General features: G+C 37.7%; 1 protein-coding gene across 1 annotated transcript; it reads right to left on the bottom strand.

The window, feature by feature from the left end:
• Positions 1–13,128: 13,128 nt before the first annotated feature.
• l(3)72Dn (UTP4 small subunit processome component l(3)72Dn) lies at positions 13,129–15,633 on the bottom strand. The gene is given in 4 exon segments (XM_068291977.1): positions 13,129–13,283; positions 13,508–15,276; positions 15,279–15,343; positions 15,407–15,633. Coding segments are annotated over 4 exon segments (2,091 nt in total). The 5' UTR covers positions 15,544–15,633; the 3' UTR covers positions 13,129–13,163.
• Positions 15,634–15,670: the final 37 nt, after the last annotated feature.

Here is a 15,670-nt window from a genome sequence, read left to right as displayed (position 1 = left end):
CGTCTATATAGACGATATATATCGCCCAACTGAGGGTCTATAGAGGGAAAATGCGACGGCTAACTCCGACGAGACACAACGCAAAGCGTCGCGACGTTGTCGTCGTCCAAAAACAAAATAAATAAAATGAAATAAAAAGTAACAAAACAAAAAATAAATAATAAAAATAAAACAAAAGGAAATACTGAAATTATTTTTGTACTTAAAAATAAATTGAAAAGCATTTTCTTCATCTCTATGTGTGTGTGTGTGTGTGTGTGTGTGTGTGTGTTGTGTTGTGTTGTGTGTTCGTTGAGCAGGCAAACAACAACGGCCACATGAAAATCAAGCGTGAAGCGTGCCCCTCTCTTTCCTCCTATCCCTCCGCCTCACAGAGCCCTTCCCTCCGCCCTACAGCCAGATTGCACTCGACACAATCTGCTTTGGCATCTCTCCCCACAATCCTCTACTACTACTACGACGACTAAGGGCTAGAGCCACATATTGTTGCTGATTCTCTCGGGGATCAGGCAGCATAGCATACAACACATTCACTGTCTGTCTGCTCCACTCTGCTCTGCTCTGCTCTGCTCATTACGGCTATCAACGTTTGAAAAACGTCTACGAAAAGAGGCCCACCACGTCCAAAAATACTTGGACTCGAAGTAGAAACGGCAGAGGCAAATACAACGCAACACAACACAACACAACATAAGTTTATTTTCCGATCCGAGCATAGGAAATCGGCCTCGAACAGAAACCAAAACCAAACTACAGATAAAAAAGCAATTTTAAACATAAACTGCTTGTAATTCGCAACTAGTTTTAGCTGTCACATAGATAAGCATGACATTTTCTAAATTTGCCAAAAGAAGAACTTTGTCGAGCGCAAGAAGTTCTTGATCTGCCTACCAATAAATACCATTGATCCTGAGAATAAGACTATAAGGAATGCTCAGAAATCTTCCTAGAAATCAAGATTTTTCCTCTAAAACTGATCAAGTTTCGAACGAAGGATTTTCCCCGGCTAAATGCCTAATTTCCCCTTAACAAAATTATGAGCTACATATGTAGATACGCCACTGCTTCTGCATATGGCCATAATACTCTGGTTTATTGTGTAGAAACTACAATGCAATAATACGCCTAGCTAGAGATAAACAAAGGCTGTCGATCCTTCTGCTGCTATTCGGGGAGCTGGAACCAGAATGGAAAATGATCGGAGGATGCAGGGGGCAGAATTCAAACTCTTGTTGTTCTTAATTTGGTTTTTTGTTTTCACGTTTCGTTTGTTTGGGGTGAGAGGAAGAGTGAGAGAGAGAGAGAGAGAGGGGGAGAGGGAAGCACGAGTCTTCTTTGAGAGCTCTGTGCGTGTTGTGCGGTTTTGGTTCTTGGTTTTTGGTTGTGGTTTTCTTGGTTTCGGTTTTGGTTGTGATTGTGATTGTGGGCATGGGGTCGCCTCCATTGGTATGATTATATGAATTGTGGGATTTTGGGCTATTTTTGGGCGACAAATGCCGGCTGCCGTGTCTGTTGACTCACACACTTGTCTGGTGATTTGATGCTGTTGAGATGTTTAAACTATATTCCCTACCTACACCTATGTAGTTGTGTATAAACAATGACCAAATACAATAACAAGAGCAACAACGACCCATGAATTTTATGTGTGGTAAAACCTAACAAAATACTTCACAAGTGACGCCTGCTCCAAATTCGTAATGTGTAAATTCCAAGCTGAAGCAACAACAACATCAACAACAAAGAAATGTGGAAAGAACACAAATTTACAGAGTTGGGTGGGAAAAATCCACTCAGACAAAAGTCCTTAGACTTTGCATTTTGGCAAAAAAAAAAAAAAGAAGCAAAATAAAAATTGCACACAAGAAACTAGAAGAAGAGCAGGAGGATTGCTTGGCTTGGTGGTTTGAGGGAGGAGGTTGAAGAAAATCAGGAAGTTGGCACTGCAAAATGTAGAAAGGAAGAAGCCAGACGACTACGACCATGTTTCGCTGATGACGTTGACGATGGCTGACTAAGAACAATGCCCACAAAACTAAGCACAGTTGATGACGACGATGTTGGTGATGCTGATGATGATGATGACGATGTGTTCACGAGAAACAACAACAATAATACATAATTACAATAAAGGCTGCTGCATTTTGTTGCAGCAACGGCAACGGCAACTGCCGACAACATGAACAACGAATGCAATCAACGCGAAAATAAGAAGAGGCAAGGCACTGCATAAATAGGACCCAAAAAAAAAAAAAAGCAAGCAGTAAAAAATTCGTAGCCAAATCAAAACTGAATGGCATTTTAAAAGGATGACTGAATTTTCCTCTATACCATACTTACCCCAATTTTTATTTCTTGTAGCAGCAATTGTTGCTCTCATTGTTGTTGGTGCTGTTGTTGTTGTGGCTGACGCTGACGCTGCTGCTGACTGTCTGGAGCGGATGCAATTGCTTCAATTCCTTGTAGACTTATTTTCTGTTTCCTTTTATTGCCATGTCCTGTGGCCATTGTGGCGTATACGTAATACCGTTCTCCCTCTCTCGGCATGTGTGGTTACACCCGAAAAATCTCTGACAGATGACAATGAATTATTATTGCGGCGATAAGTTAAGAACTGAAACCAATATACCTACACATATGCTATATCAATGATAAATAGGCTGGTCGATTCAAAGGAAAACCCAACCAATCAAGAAAAAAAACCAAACAGAAGGTTGGCCAAACTTCTGGGGCATCAGGAAGTTTGGATACCCTTGCAAGTTGTTTTTGTTTTACCTTTTACCATCAAAAACACTTTAACTAATGTTAAATTTTCCTGTTTATCTCATGTTTTGTATATAGCAATTAAAACATGATATAATCAGCCAATCTATATCAATTTAAGCACGGCCATTAACTAGTGCATTAAACTAACAATCGTATACAAAATTACTAAATAAATGATCTCAAACTCTACTTGTGGTCTTTGCAATTTTCGTTCCGTTTGAACAAGGCTCAAAAGAAACTCGCTGGTCTTGTACAAATCATGAAATTCATTAGATGAGGCTAGAAAGCCGCCTGCTCTAGAATTGGCGAATCAGCAGTGTTGAAAACACTCCCTAAGATACTCCAGTATCAAATTAAGATGTTGCTGAAAAAGGACTCAAAGAACAAGTAGTAAGGCTACAAGAGCTTAAGACGCTTATATATTTTAGAACTTTAGTTCTGATTCTCCCGGCTCCCAAATTACTTATGATGTTTCTTCTCTTTGAAGAAGTTGTAGGCTGTTTTAACGACACTTGTTTAGACTAAAGTACTTTTATTCTTTTATGCGTGTATCTTTCATATTAAGGATTTGAGAAAAAAGTTATAAATATCATAACTTAAGTTTGTTATCCACAATCGTTTCCATTATCCCCGACGAAACTACCTTTCAGTACTGCTTCATCGGGGGAAACTCCACCGACGTCGGGGTTCCAGCTCGAGCACAAGGGAATTGCAGTTTTAGTATGTCTCCATTGAGCCACCGACTAGGTCTTATCACAACTTATGTCAGAAAATATAAATGTCATAAATTCATGGTAACCTCTGTAAGGTTTTTCAAAGGAAAAGGAAGAGTCCCGTGGTATAATTCGAATCCGAGTTGATGAGCAGATGGCAGCCAGCTGTCTTCTAGAACCAACAATATTTTGGCCCAAGAATATTCTTTCGGTTACTTTGGTAAGTTTTGCCAGAAGACTGATGGGATAATGAGATACATAGACCATTCATGAGGATATCTTACCTGGGAGTATATGTACAAAGTTGTAAGTTGTCCAACGAAAAGCCTTCATCGAAAATTACTGATCCGAAAATCTGGATTTTTTCAAGATCCTTCCATGTTGGAGATGCTTCCTTCTAAGCATAGTCTGCCATACCATGCTAATCTACTGTCATTTGTAAGGGTATAAAAATACATAATAGAAATACTGTGTAGCATAAATAAGTAAAGCCCTTGCAAAATGCATGGCAAAAAAAAAAAAAACATAGGAAGACAAATGGCATTGAAGGAGAACAGAAATAACAGAAATGAAACGATAGATATAATGTAATAATTGTTTGAGCTCATGAATATTCGCCAGCTGGGAAAGCGAAATTATTCTAATTATGAATACAACTTAATCAGAGAAAATACAAAGCATTAATAAACTGCAAGATTAAGATACTTTATCACATGGAACTGAGAAAACGAGAGACTTTAAACCAAGTTTGAAATTATAAGATATCAAAAAACTATTATTATAAATACATTAATTTAGACATTAGACTAATAATAATAAAAATATTTTGTTTATGATTTCAATAATGAAGGAACTAAAGGTACATACAAAAGGTGACAAAATTGACAAATTGAATGAGCTTGATTTGAAACCTATAACATTTTATTAAATAACATTTTTCCAAAAAACTTTCAAGGCGCCACTTTTTCTTCATAAAAACACTCCTTTCGAATGGAAATTTGTTTACTCGACTTTCATTATCACTTTTAGGATTTAATGGTATGAGAATGCAATAGTTTCAATTTTTATACCCTTGCAAAAAGGGTATATTAATTTTGGTCAGAAGTGTGCAACGCATAGAACGAAGCATCTCCGACCATACAAAGTATATATATTCTTGATCAGCACGACGAGACGAGTTCAACTAGCCATGTCCGTCCGTCCGTCCGTCCGTCTGGATCAACGCAAACTCCTCCTAGACCGTAAGAGCTACAGAGCTGAAATTTTGCACGTAGGCTTGTATATACTGCAGGCGTTGTATATCTCGGATTCAGCCGGATCGGACCACTATATCATATAGCTCCCATACAAACCCCAAAGTCACGAACAGTGACTTTTCTTAATAACTTCGTTATTTTCTATGCTATTATCGTGAAACTTAATATTAGAGAGTTTACTACGCCTATAAGCGACTATGCCAAATTTGATCAAGATCGGGTGACTATATCATATAGCTCCCATACAAACGTCCAAGTCACGAACAGTGACTTTCTCAATAACTTCGTTATTTTCTGAGCTATTGTCGTGAAACTTAATATTAGAGAGTTTACTACGCCTATAAGCGACTATGCCAAATTTGATCAAGATCGGGTGACTATATCATATAGCTCCCATAGGAACCATTGGTCGAAAACAGTGACTTTTGTAAATAACTTCGTTACTTTTAACGCGATTGCTTTTAAATTAAACATTTCTTAATTTAATATATATGTTAATGACTGTGCCGAATTTGATAAAGATCGGGTGACTATATCATATAGCTCCCATAGGAACGATCGGTGGAAAACGGTGACTTTGATCAATATCTTCGTTATTTCCTATGATTGTAGGCCTTTCTTTCGCAAGCATAAGAGTTTTTAGATAAAACGTTCTTCCACATTGATGGCTAATAGGTAAGGAAAGAGTTACCAAAAAAGTTGCAAGGGTATACAAACTTTGACGCGGTCGAAGTTAGCCCCGGCCCTCTGGTTTTAAACCCTTTAGTCCAATACTTAAATAGGTCAAAATAAAAACAGCTATTCTTTCTTATATTCCAGCAACAAAATGACTTCTCAATATGTAAAATGGCAAAGGATATTATATTATTAAATAAATATTATGATCATTTCCTAAATCAAGTCAAAAATTCCTTTAAACTAAAAGCATTCAAAGCAAAACTTGGTATCTAATCATTTGGTACTTTCAAATTAAATGCAGATATTCAATTACTAAATAAATGCTATATGTACGATTTAATTTTTTGTGTTTGCATAGTTGCTTAATATACTCTTCCATGTGTCCACCGTTCAGGGTTCAGGTGCTTGGTCCTGGTCTTTCTTTATCTCCATGAGTAATCAGGAAGGCGACAACAAAATAATTTCCAGAAAATTTAATGCAATTGAGCAGTGGGCGTGCCTCTATATATCCTTTTTCCGACCAACCAACTGTTAGTTTGTCTGGCCACTCACCAAAAACAGATGAAAAAGGGAAAACCAACCAACCAACCAACCAACTAACAAAAACAAACTGGGTAAACTTTCTGGCAGAAGAGAGTTGTCTAAGTGTAAAACCAGTGCCCAGTGGCCAGTGCAAACGGTTTATGGTTTCCGTCCAGGCAAAGTGAGCAATTTTCATGTGCACACACACACACACACACACACAGACACAAACATTCACACACTCACATCATTAGAGACCTCCGCCTGGCGCCAGACACACAGACACTTCCTACTTGTCCAAGCTGCTGCATTTGCTCTCATGCATCCCATTCGAACCCCATCCATCCATCCATCCATCCGCTTTCATTCTAGAAGTCACGTCATATTGATTGAAATTTAAAATGCAAATCACTTAAAGCGTTCAATTTAATCAAATTATTACAATAACAAGCTGACAGAAGAGCAGCAGAGCGGGCAAAGTGGGGAAACAGTGAATGCCATAAGAGATGGCAGCCAGACCACAACGACAAGTCTTTTTCCACATTTTCTGTTTGCGGTCACCGAAAAGGAAGGCAGGCGCCTAGCCTATAAGAGAACATGGAGAAGTTTTGAAAAATCGAAGGGGCTGGTTGTGTAGACTCATGAGAACGTGTCTATTAAAGCTTTGGTCACTTCTGTACACACACACACAGTCACACACAGACACACAATATCACCATTAACAATGTTGCTAGCTCCTCTTACCTCCCTCCGCGTCATCTAACTCACTTTTGCCTTCCTCTATGGTTTCTGTTGGCTTAATTAAATTGCGGTTGCAACTTGCAAACGAAGCGCGTACACAAAATCACACACACACACACACAACAAATGTGGTTAGACGTTTTTTTCATTGAAGCTCATTTGAAACATTAAAAATATACCCTGTAATATATAATAGTAGTATTCATTGTTTCCAACAAGTTAATATCTTTATTTTTATCCACAGAACTTTCCGAAATGTCGTTAACAAATTTATGAATTTCCCTCATTTTACAGCCCTAGAACCGGACATGAGTTTGGGCGGAAGAAAAAGCAAGAAACAAGAAAACATTTTCGAAAACAATAAATTCATATCAATCCTAAAAGTATGCAAAGAATAATGTGAAGAATTTTAATTTGCAAGTAAAATCTAATAGGTAATAGATTAAGATTATAAATTATTTTTGATGACTTAAATACACATAAACGTATATAAAAACAAATATTTTTTGTAATTACTCGCAAATAATTATTATATTTAAATTTTTTTAAAGAACAAATGGAAATCTAGCGGTTTATTACAAATCGTTCAGATTGCAACTAGAAAAATATCTTTTCGATCATTTTCGTTTTATTTTAATGAATAAGAAAATATATGGTTTTTAGAATGCGTTTCATGTTTCCTTAATACCCAAAATAAAAGCCTAAAATTATGCTTAAAATGTTAAATTCAAAAGTTGCGAAAATCCTTAAACAATACACATGAACAATAAGTATCGACCGTTAGTTATTATGATTTTCAAATGCAGAACTATTTAAATTCCTCTTGCTTTTGTTTTGGCAATTTTAGTTTTATGAAGAATTGGCAATAGATGGTAAGATATAAATAACTTTCGTCCATCAGAACGAAACTAAACTTGAGGATCCAGGGCTTACCTCGACACATAAAATGGATCAGCGATGTTCAAGATATGACTAAGTGTTTATATGTATCTCTGAAAATATGTTATCCTGTCTAACTAACTAGTTAGTTTGTAGTTTCAAAGGATCAAAACCCAAAGAGTCTAGGGTAGGTAAAAGTCGAGATAAGCCATTGCATTAAAATCTCAACTTTGCTAACCAACAACAAAAACAAAAACTTGGCTAACAACATCATCATTATTATGGTCGCATTATGCACACATATTTATCGTTGTTGAAATAACAACATCAACGCAAACAACCACACACACACACACACACACTCTTGAAAACTAGAACAATGAATTTCGCTATTAGAGAAGAAGTCTCTCTGACCACAATCTGAGGTCATTTTGCCAATGATCACAGCCAAGGTGCATTTGATTTGGACCACAATTGTGGCATATACATATATTATGGCATTAAGGTCCAAGAAGTCGTAAAATCAAATTAAAGAGTGTTTAGTCAAATAATATATTTTTTATTATTATTAAAGTTAATTTAAATCCGCACCGATTTATGAATGACGTACAATGGTTTACATATGTAGATTAGATAGTTTAACTCAAGCGTTGAGTTTCTTCCATCTTTCTGAGGGATATTTTTTTTTTTGATTAAGTTATGATTCGCAACTACTTTTAGCTGATAACAGTGGGGGATCTTATCTTTAGATCTTAGCCTTCTAAAGTACGCGATTTTCTTTCAGAAAGGCTGTTGTATATCTTAATTAGTCAATTAGTCTTAATTGGACAAACAAAAAAAAAAAAACTTAGAGGCGCGCTTTTCAAAAACTTTTCATTTCTAGTATCAATACTCCAGGTTATTATAAATTGGAAATAATTTGAGTTTTATTTTAAGTACAAGAGAACACACTTTGAAGGCAGCTATATGTATATGTATGTGTGTTGTGTGTGTTTATGTATGTGTTTTTAGTCTAGTTAGTTTCCACAAATTGTCAATGAATTATAAATTGTTAGCAAGTGTTGTCAGCCATCCCTTTTACCATTAATTTATTCCCGACTCTCACTCTCTCTATTTTTTACCAACTTTGGGAAAATGAAGTTACATGAAACTGTGGAAATTTTTTTGACTATAAACCAAATTAGAAAGGACGTCAGAGCAAGAGAGAAAGAATGGAAGAACATGGGGGGAGAGAGAATTTCTTTGTCTTTTTATACCCTGCAGAGTGGTGAAATATACATATTCTTGATCGGCAGAAGAGTCTGAGTTAAAATAACTTCACGTCCCCAATTTGAAAGCTGTTGCGATAAAACTTGGTAGCTAATCTTCCTATTAGTTTTGTGTTATAGCAATAGCCCGGAAGGAAGTATGAAATTAAGTACTGATACAGTTTTTGGTGTATATCGGCATATCCACAAATTTCCAAATTATTGAATAAATAAATAGAAAGTTATAGTCAATAAAAATAGGTTGCAACAGAAAACGAGTTTGGATCATCTAATAATATGATGAAGGACTAAAAGGGTGTATTAACTTCGATATTGCCTACAAGTTAACTTTTTTGATATTTGAAAATAAAATGGAAACTCCTTCACTTTATTTGCGCCCCATAAAAGCAGGCAACAAAATCAGTTTGAACCAACCAAGAAGCTTAATATAAGTAGTAAAAGAAAAGTACAACAACAAGTAGAAAAGAAGAAGCAAAGAAGAGAAAAAAAAAAGAGGGAGTTCAAGACCGGGGCAAAAATACCTCGTAAATTTTAGTTGGCTGACAAGTTGACTTGGCTGACGTTTGCATTCTATGGTAAGAGAGTGCAATGAAACTGCAAAAACTTCCCTTCACAGACAGGAAGTGTGTGTGTGTGTGTGTGTGTGTGCGTCTCTCTCATACCCTTAGACAGCTTTCAAGTAACTTCCTGTAAGTGCCGCTGTTTATTGTGCATTTGTCCTTTGGCAACGCGCCGAAGGACAAAATTCAATGAACGCCAACTGGGCAAGTTCCTTGGCACTTGGCTTGCTTGTCAATTGGCACCAGTCGTCCACGTTCACGTCCACAGACTAGAGACCTGCCCCATCCCCTACACTCTTTCTCTTGTTGTCTGTCTGCATGTCTATTTGTCTGCGTTGTCCTTTTTCTCCCCACATAAATGCAACAAAATCCCTCAAATTGCTCGCTTATCGTTCGGTTTACTATACAAGTTTTGGGGGCAAATCTCTTAAAAAGCAAAAGAAAAAAAAGAGAAGAAGCTGTCCCACAAAAATGAAAAGAATAACTTGAAAAACTTTACTTCTTTGGTTCTAAAATGATTTTCAAAATGCCATATATTGGAATGTATGTATAATATATAGGGATTTGATTGATAGCATGTTTTAATTGATTAATAAAAATGTCATTAATGATCTTTTCATTTTGAAATTTAAAGTTCGAAAATATCATCAGAGCTCGCTTAGCTCCCTCTTCACCACTCCACTTTGCTAAGTTTAGTATTAATATTATGTGCTTAACTTGTTGTTAGTGTCTTCTTGGCCATATAAATATTAGTATATGCTTTGCAATTTCTATTTTTATCTTGAAGCCATCATCGATTAGGAATATAATGTATCCATTTGCCCTCAAAATAACTTTGTACAATGTCCATTACCTGCAGCTGCAATTTTTGATTAATTTGTGGCTGAATGGAGTGGATATTGTAGTCACTCACCACCCAACTCCCTTGCCCATGCCATTCAACTCCCTCCATTACTTCTTTTCATAGCATTTGAACCATTTTTTTGTTCTCTTTTTGTTGCTATTGCTGTTGTGTCCCCCTTTTAGTTGATTCTTTCTTTTTCTTTTGTTGAGCACATAAAATTCAATCAACTTTGGCTTGAGCCAAAAGTTACGACAGACGCGTCCCTAGCCCCCGGCTCTTGAAACACACACAACCATTACGAACTGAGAGTCTATGAAGAGATAGAGAGAGAGAGGGAGGGAGAGAATGTGGAAGATCCCAGCCAGACACCAGTACACGTTTGTCCTTACATTGTCCTCTGGCTGAAGTCTAGACCGGGTTGGTTGTACTATGCACCCATGACAACCGCAGCATGCGATTTATGCTGATGCGACTGATGCAGGCGGTAAACCAATTCCCAATTTCATCCACTCACCATCCCTCCCCCGGCCATTCGCCGTCCATTAATTTGCTTGCCTTTCAACAGAAAGTAGCAAGAGCGGCAACAACAGCGTTAATATTATTAAATGCAAATTAAGCTTTATCCCATTTCATTCATTAGCAAAGCAATTTGCATGCTTTTGTCTCTTGTTTATTAGCACCTAGAACAAAACCGCCGCTAAATTGAAACGAAAGGGGCTTGGGGGGGGGTGGAGTAAAAACTACTAACTAAACTTCCCATACCATGCATTGGGAATGTCTGTAGTTTCTTTTTGTATTTTTCTGGCTAATTTGCAAACCAATTAAATGTCAATTTGAGGCATTGTTCAACTACACCCAGTCTCGACTTCTCTTCTCTTGTGAATGGGCCGCATAACCAGTTCAAAGGCGAAAAGGAGTTACGCCTGAGGCGCAAAAGTTTTTTGTTTTCCTGAAGCCAATGCCAAAAGTAAAGTTTTTCCGCCACCAACATCGCCTTCGCCTTCGCCTTCAATGTCTGTCTAGACATCTTGCCAGACTTTCAACTTGCAACTTTCAACTTCGTCTTTCTTTGACTGCACAGGAATTGCTATTGCTGGCTGCTGCTGCTGCTGCCTTTCCTGCCCATCAAACATTTGCAGTATTTTCCACCATTTCCACAAGTTTCCACCTCTCTTTTATAGCTTTACATAAATGCGTTTTAATACTACAGAAGTAAACTGAAGGAAAAACAAAAGACAAACGGCACATGGTAAGGGGTAAGTGGGGAAAATGGCTTGTTGATTGCTTTTGGCGGCATACATAGCGTATACGTTATATGTTCATAAGGCCGTAACCATTTTGATCACTCATTATTCATGTCTATTCGCCACTTTTTGGGGAGTTATTCGCCCATATATACATATATAAATGTGGTGCACACACACACACACTCACAGCAACAACCACAACCCAACCAAAAACCAAAAATTGCCATGCAAATTCTCTAAAAACAAAAAAAAAACCTTAAAAAAAAACAGAAGACACCAAACTACGTTCCTATATATGGAATTGCATCCATGTAGATGGCAAGGAAAAAAATAAAGTTAAAGAATCTTTTCAATCCGAATCGGGGAATACTCTATTCTTTATATGCAGAATAAAATGAATATTTTGAAAAACTATTGACCAGAAATTATTAAAACAAAGTTAAAGTTCAAATAACAAGAATTAGAATTAATTAAACAGAATATTATTCATTTTCTTCTATTTCTTAACTTACGCTTCTAAAAGGATGTCATTCGCTGGAAGGATCTTTCAGACCAAAGATAGACTGAAGAATTCTACTCGAAGATCATGATAAATTCATGAAATTTTTAAATTTTGCCACTCTAATAATACAGGGGAAAATTCTTAATAAGTCTGCTGGTCAAAAATTATTCTTAACGCAAATATTGTTTATATACCATTACTTGCCTACAATTTAAACTAAAAGTTCTACATTTGCATACTTTAGGGGTGATTTTCTCATAGGTCCGCCCTGGCGTTCATTCTTTTCATAAAGGAAGTGTGATTAAGAGTTATAAAAGTGGAAAGAAAAAAGTTAATTTCAGGGGAATTGAAAACCTTTTTCAAAATCTTTAGTCGGTTTAGCATAAGGATGCACAGTATTTGGGTGGTCAATTGCACAAATTTGTTTATATAGTGAACATACCCATTTAGTGTCAAAAAATAAGGTAATTTCAAAAACTCATAGCATTTGAATATGGCTGCAGGATACTTTTGGTTTGGTTTGGTTTGGTTTTTTTCTGGTGCTATTGCCTGCCACAACACCCACACCCACTGCAAAGGGAGAGAAAGAGAGACGAGACGACAAACAACGACGACGATGACGACGGAGACGATGTCGGTCGGCCTGAACCGGGCAATGAGTTTTTGAGCTAAAAGTTGAATTGTGCATCGAAATTGCCCACTCCCACGTAGTGCTGCTGCGTGCGTGTGTGTATGTGTGTGTGTCTGTGTGGTATGCACTTGTCTAGACATTGGCTAGACAGTGTAAAACCAAAAAAATAACAACAACAACAGCAACAACAATTACAGTAAATGCCGGCGACACAAAACGAAACGAAATGTTGCACAATCCACGTAGAATCAGGACGGGATGGATAGATGGACGGACGGACATACAGAGAGACGACCATACGTACATACAAACACCGCTGACACCGCTGACAGAGACAAATTTTTGGCAATATTTTTGACAAATTTTGCTTCTTTTTTTTCCTTACTCAACCCTTGAAACAAACAAGGACTGAGCAAAGAATAGTTTCCTCTTGGTTTTTCTATTGTTTTTTTGTTTATTTTTGTTTTGTGTATTTGTAACAAGAGGCAGCACACTATTTCTAGTACTAGTTTTTTTTTCCGTTTTGTTTTTTTGTATTCTTTTTGGTGAATGCCATTTAGGAGGCTCCAAACTTCTTTCTTTCGTATGGTGGCGGCAATGAAGCCAATAGATTGCTTGTCTGAATGCTGACATTGACAAGTTCGTTAGCGCTGAGACGAGCGACATGGACAAGGTGCTGTAAAAGAAGGAAAAAAAACACATAAGGATATTATCGAAAAAGTTAAATCCCAAAGTTGTCTATATAAAACGATTCCTTACATTCTCTCTCCCTCATTTCATCTCATGTTTTTAACACAAATTCGTCAATTTAGACAAGGAGGTAAATGAATGATAAAGCTTTGCAATGTGTTTTGTAACTTAAACTGACTTTAGAATTTTTTTTTTTGATTCGTTACTTACGTGTCTTAGGAGTTTGCTTTTAATCTTTAAACTCATTGGCTTCTTGGTAAGCACTGCTTGACTCTCTTTACTTAGTTTAGCGTTTTTGGCTAAACGATTGTCCTCATTATTGGAATACTTTTCCATTGAATACATATATAACTCATTATAGACAATGAACATATTTGGATTATTTGGATCCAAAACGATTCCCTTGATGACGAACGATTGTGTTGTGGTTATTAGATATTCCTCTGTTTCGCATGTGAAGCAACTATTGAGTAAATCATATTCCACAATACGGCCATCGGCATAGGCCACCACCAAGCGGGGCTCATTCTCGTGCATGGCCAAGGCTGTGGTGCCGGCCCGATGGCGTGGCAGAGTAAGTAGCAGCTTGAAATTTGGATGTCTGTTCTCCTTATGTTGCCATACTGCTACCACATTATCGGAACTGGCTGCCACCAAATAATTGCCGCAGGCTGAGAGCAATAGATGATTAACATTTGCTGTAATTGTCGGTCCCAAGGACACGTGATAGAGAAACGTAAAATTTTCTTCGCTTATAGCAAAGAATTTCACTTGATTCTGATTAAGGACCAAAAGACGCTGGCTGTCTGCAGAGAAAATTATATGATCCGTGTGTAGTTTATAAGCGGCTGAATGAAATTTGCGCTGAATTGCTAAAATATCTGTGTGCAGGCGATATATTCTTAACTCTTTTTGGGTGGCATAACATATCCATTTGCCATCTGGTGAAATGGCACTGGCTCGACAGAATTTAAATTGACGCACATTTAATTGTACAAGTTTTTGTGGTGGCTGCTCTAAGAGCAGATCCTCTGATTGTCCTATGGCGAGGGTGTTCATGCGTAATCCGGACTTAATCGTTTCCTTTTGTTTGGCCGAGCCAAGACGCCATAGGTGTAAACTATTGGAATATCGGAGAAGGACCAACTTCTTTGTTGCCGCCACAGAGACAACGGATCCCTTCAAGAATGGAGCATATTGACACGCATAGCCGCGCATTCTTTCGCTCGGGGATATGGTCAGTATACCATCCTGTCCGCCAGAGACAACACGACCGTTCGGTATCATGGCCAACGATTTGACATAGTGCTTATGGGCATCACGCTGCAAGAACTTAATCCAACGGTCAAAGGTTGCATCCTCCCGCTTGATTTGAGTTTTGTTTAATATCCGTATCAACGGTGGCTGCATACCACTGCAGGCCAAACGATTCTCATTCTCGTTGATGGCCAATGCAAAGACATTCTTGTCAAGCACTTGTTGCCTTTCGATCTGTGTGCCATTTTGTCCATTCCATACGGACACAAATCCAGCTGAATCACCCGTAATGATGGTATTATCACTTAGCACTTGTATGGACCATACAATCACTTGTTTGTCCGATAGGGTCATCGTGTGTATAGTACTTCCTTTCGCCACATTCCAGATTTTCACATAACCCTCACAGCCTGTGACTAGACGCTTGCCAGATTTGTCAAATTTACAACATAGGACGCGTCCTCTCTGCTTAACAAAGATTGATTTGTGCGTGATCTCATTATTCTCTATGCTTAGGATATTAATATGTCCCTCCTCCGTTCCTACAGCCAGTTCAGTGCCTGCCGGATTAACAGCTACACACCATAGAGCATTTCCTGTGGGCGATATTTTTGCAACTTCTTGTCCATTTTCCACATTCCATTCAATAAGCTTTCCCTGCAAACCCACAGTAAAGAGACGTTTATCCGACCAGGCTAAATCCTCCACTCGAGCTTTCTTTTTAGATGGATTACACGATCCAAATAGGGTGTATGCTGCAGATTCCACAACTCAATGGAAGCCCCCTCTCTGCAAGATTAGAACTGATAATTATCAATTTCTTTGGGATAAATCTGTTATCCTTGCTCTTACCGGCAGACAGCCAGGGATTTCTGGGACTTGTTGTATGCCATACAATCAATTCCTCGTGGTCTAATCGTATAAAATCTCACATTATGCAATTGTTGCCTGCCTCCTTCCTGTGGGGCTTCTTTCAAATCGGGTTTCATGCTTAGGATAACTTATAATATCAACTAACTTATTTCAAACTCAACTCAAAAAAAAAGAACAACAAACTATGCACGTGTGACAGAGGTGGCGGAATCATCGATGTAATTATCGATGTATCGATGTTTT

The sequence above is a fragment of the Drosophila tropicalis genome, unplaced genomic scaffold, assembly GCF_018151085.1.
Source record: "Drosophila tropicalis isolate 14030-0801.00 unplaced genomic scaffold, ASM1815108v1 contig_1190, whole genome shotgun sequence".
Classification (NCBI taxonomy): Eukaryota; Metazoa; Arthropoda; class Insecta; order Diptera; family Drosophilidae; genus Drosophila; species Drosophila tropicalis.
The sequence above is the reverse complement of the archived record's forward strand: the minus strand, read 5'-3'. Positions and strand labels throughout refer to the sequence as shown.